Source organism: Eleutherodactylus coqui, chromosome 5 (assembly GCF_035609145.1).
Source record: "Eleutherodactylus coqui strain aEleCoq1 chromosome 5, aEleCoq1.hap1, whole genome shotgun sequence".
Taxonomy (NCBI): Eukaryota; Metazoa; Chordata; class Amphibia; order Anura; family Eleutherodactylidae; genus Eleutherodactylus; species Eleutherodactylus coqui.
In genome coordinates, this window is record NC_089841.1 from 270,558,608 (window position 1) to 270,561,806 (window position 3,199).

At 49.3% G+C, this 3,199-nt stretch overlaps 1 protein-coding gene across 1 annotated transcript; it reads left to right on the top strand.

Moving 5' to 3' along the window:
• Nucleotides 1–1,149: 1,149 nt before the first annotated feature.
• LOC136628975 (germ cell nuclear acidic protein-like) lies at nucleotides 1,150–1,917 on the top strand. Its single transcript, XM_066605049.1, has 3 exons — nucleotides 1,150–1,328; nucleotides 1,481–1,691; nucleotides 1,800–1,917. Exons 1-3 carry the CDS (start codon nucleotides 1,211–1,213, stop codon nucleotides 1,915–1,917), a joined length of 447 nt encoding a protein of 148 aa, XP_066461146.1. The 5' UTR covers nucleotides 1,150–1,210.
• Nucleotides 1,918–3,199: the final 1,282 nt, after the last annotated feature.

A 3,199-nucleotide genomic window follows, 5' to 3' on the forward strand; every position in this document is an offset into this window, starting at 1 on the left:
TGGGCTAAGCCCCAGGGTGACAACTGGGCGACGGTCCCTGCGCTACACTAGTGTCAGGGACCCAAGGAAGGAGGGAATGGGAAACCAACAGGTGGGAACCGTGTACCGACGAGGACAGAGAGGCACAAACCAAAGAATAGTCAGGAAACCAGCCTGATCAAAACCAAAAGGTCACGAGCAAGGTAAAGGAGGGTAAGGCAGAAGCAAGGTAAAAAAACAAGCAGAGGTCTAAGCTAAAGTCCGGTCACAGAATGCAAATGTAGTCAGGACTGAGTCAAAACAGACACTGGAAAAGAGGTCTAGGCCAGCAGGGTTTATATGCAGACCTACCCCGCCCAGAGGGCGTCATAAAAGCACCTCCTCCCAACGGCGCACACTCACCCGAGCACCGCACGGCCGACCAGCGGACCAGAGTGCCTGCGCAGGACGCTGCGACCAACCATGAGAGCGGAGGAACGCCGAACAGAGCTGCGAGCCCGGGTCCCAGCCATGCCAGGAGGAGCAGCCCGCACAGACCAGACCCCGGCGCCCCCAGAGGTAACCCTCTTTCTAACACTAAGCTAGGCTAGTCTATGCTAGAGAGTCTAAAAGAGTTTTGCAAGAGTCTAGCCTATGCTAATCTAAGTCTGCATGAAGTAAGTGAACCCCACAACACAGACTGGCCTGTGCATGTACAGGATGGAAGAGAAAGAGCGATTCCCTTCTGTTTGGCCTGGGACCAGTCTACCCAGGATATGCCAGTGCTATCACTGAATTCTGAGTGAGAGAAGGACCATTGTTTGACCAGAAGTACGGCGCAAGAAGCGTGAGTGTTGACCAGTAGAGAGTAGGAGAGAGAGTTGCCGGGAGCAGAATCATAGTATATATACCACATTACCACAAACTGCATTATATGTCCTCCCTCAATAATTCTAATTGGCCTGAAATTGGTAATCCCAGACACTTAGTCAATATTTGGGCACTTTAGAATCATTGATATTTTCATTGGTTTGGAGATTTGGGGTCCTGGAGTACAAGGGGGTCCTGAAGGTCTTCTGCCCCTTATAAAAAAAAGCTATAAATAAGAGTTGGGCAACTTCTTATATTGAGGCCCCAAAGGTTCAAGTGATGCTCCAGGATGGCTGACATCTCTCTTTGCTGTATGTTAAGATAGAACTGCAGATTTATTGGACTTTGTCTTCTCTTCCTTCTTCTTTAGCTCCCCGACAACATGAGCATCATATGGAACAAGAGGCTAACAGCGACCTCAGGTTATTGCCATGTGAAGAGCCAGGATGACGAGCATTACTGCGTCATCAACCTATCAGATAAAGTCTGTGATTCTGCAGGTAGGTCTCACATCTCATCCATCTCTACGTCTTTATATACGGGGTAAGAAGCTGCCAGGAAATGCCCCGTCTGTGATAGAAGTGATGGGCTGGTACTGGGGATGGGATCCGTCTTTTATGCTCATTGTACTTATAAATGCTTTTCAATTTAGAGCGATTGAGGGACACATTAGTCCACGAAATGTGCCACGCTGCCTGCTGGATAATTGATAGGAAAAAGGAAAGCGATCCCCACGGTCCATTATGGATGGCACGTGCAGCAACAGTCTCCAACATACATCCTGAGCTGCCAGAGGTGCGGGCCTACCATGACTACAACATCAACTACCCGTTCACCTACCAGTGCAGTTTGTGCCAACGCAGGTAAGATGGGTCAACATTTGGGGCTGATACAATCCATTCCTGTCCTGTAATGATTTGTGTCCTTCTCCGTTTCCTGTCTATTAACCAGTATTTTCTCTGTCTCTATAGTTTCGGCCGCTACAGAGAGATCGCTGACAAAAACGTTTACTGCAGTTCCTGTAAGAGCAGGCAAAATATGACCATCGGCAGTAAGGATGGATCTCCACCTTCATCCTCCATCCGCTGACAGCGAGAGCTGTATCCCTACCCCCACCCAATACCCTTACCCCTAACCAATAATCCTACCCTATCCCCCATCCCCCCCCCTCCATGGATACCCCCTTGTCGTGGGGGAGGGGCTTGCGTGCTCTGATAAGGCTGAAAGCTATGCTGGTGGTAGTGTATTCTGCCGGTAGGGTCACCCATGCCAGACAGGTTTCAACCGAGGAGCCAGACAAAGCGTATCCACCCAGATAGTGTAATATACATATATAATATTAACTGACCTTGTTTTTAAAAATGCTAATAAAATCATCCTGACATCATTTTTATTTGTTTCTGTTGAGTAATTCCAAGGAATCCTCAAAGCGCTCTCCCACCTAAAATAAGAGCTGGGGAGGGTGCGGGCGGCAGGGAGGTTGGGCTGGAAAGGGTTAATGATCAGAAGCTGCTGACTTGCTTCCCTGTTGCCTGAGCAGAGTATTATCTGCCTCTCCTCTCTGCTGCCCCTCGATGGACAGAGGGCAACATGTTCCTCAGTGGTGGGACTTCTGGCTTTGGGTGGGCTGCTGGGAGTCACTAGCAAGGCTACACACAGTCACCGCTTCTTGCTTGTAAGTAGTGCCACTGCAACACGGCCCTCTTTTGGCACCACGTGGCACGTCTTATACTTGTAGGACACGGCTGCTTCTGAAAGACTAAAGAGAGCTTGTATCCATGGTAGGGCGGTTTGGGTGGGCATGGGCCCTAGATGGCCACCCAAACCACCCCTATTATAACCCAACACTACTGGCAATTAGGACAAAAACTCAAAATTCAGTCTATTAACCTTATAATAAATACTGACTGCATGTGGACAGAAAGTACACCCATATGAATGCACCCTCATGAATATATAGGCCCTGGTGTTCTTCGAGTCATTATAGGCCCATTGTGCCCCCTTAGTTATTTATAGGCCTTGCAGCGTTTCCTGAGTCAATTTATAGGCCCCACTGTGCCCCGGCCATATGATAATAAACTCCCTCACCTGCATCATACTGCCACAGCATCCTTCATCCTCTACCTTGGTTTGTTCTGGCTGGCGTCATGTGTAATGACGGAGGTGGCGCCTTGACAGCATAACGCCACCTGTGTGACAGAGGAGCACAGACTTAGGAAACATGAAGTCAGTATGGTGAGCGGTGTGGCTAACGGAGTGTCTCCAGTAAGCAGTGCGCACTGTCAGCAGCTCTATGAGCTGGATTAGCCCCTCCGAAGAAGGGATATACAGAGGAAGAATGTGTTACTGCTCCCATTTTTTCCGGTGCCCG

Excerpts from the sequence above, each read along its gene's own strand:
- LOC136628975 (XM_066605049.1), top strand. The coding sequence starts at position 1,211 with ATGAGCATCATATGGAACAAGAGGCTAACAGCGACCTCAGGTTATTGC. Across the intron at positions 1,329-1,480 it reads TAAAGTCTGTGATTCTGCAG|AGCGATTGAGGGACACATTA; the intron begins GTAGGTCTCACA and ends TTTTCAATTTAG. Across the intron at positions 1,692-1,799 it reads TGCAGTTTGTGCCAACGCAG|TTTCGGCCGCTACAGAGAGA; the intron begins GTAAGATGGGTC and ends CTGTCTCTATAG.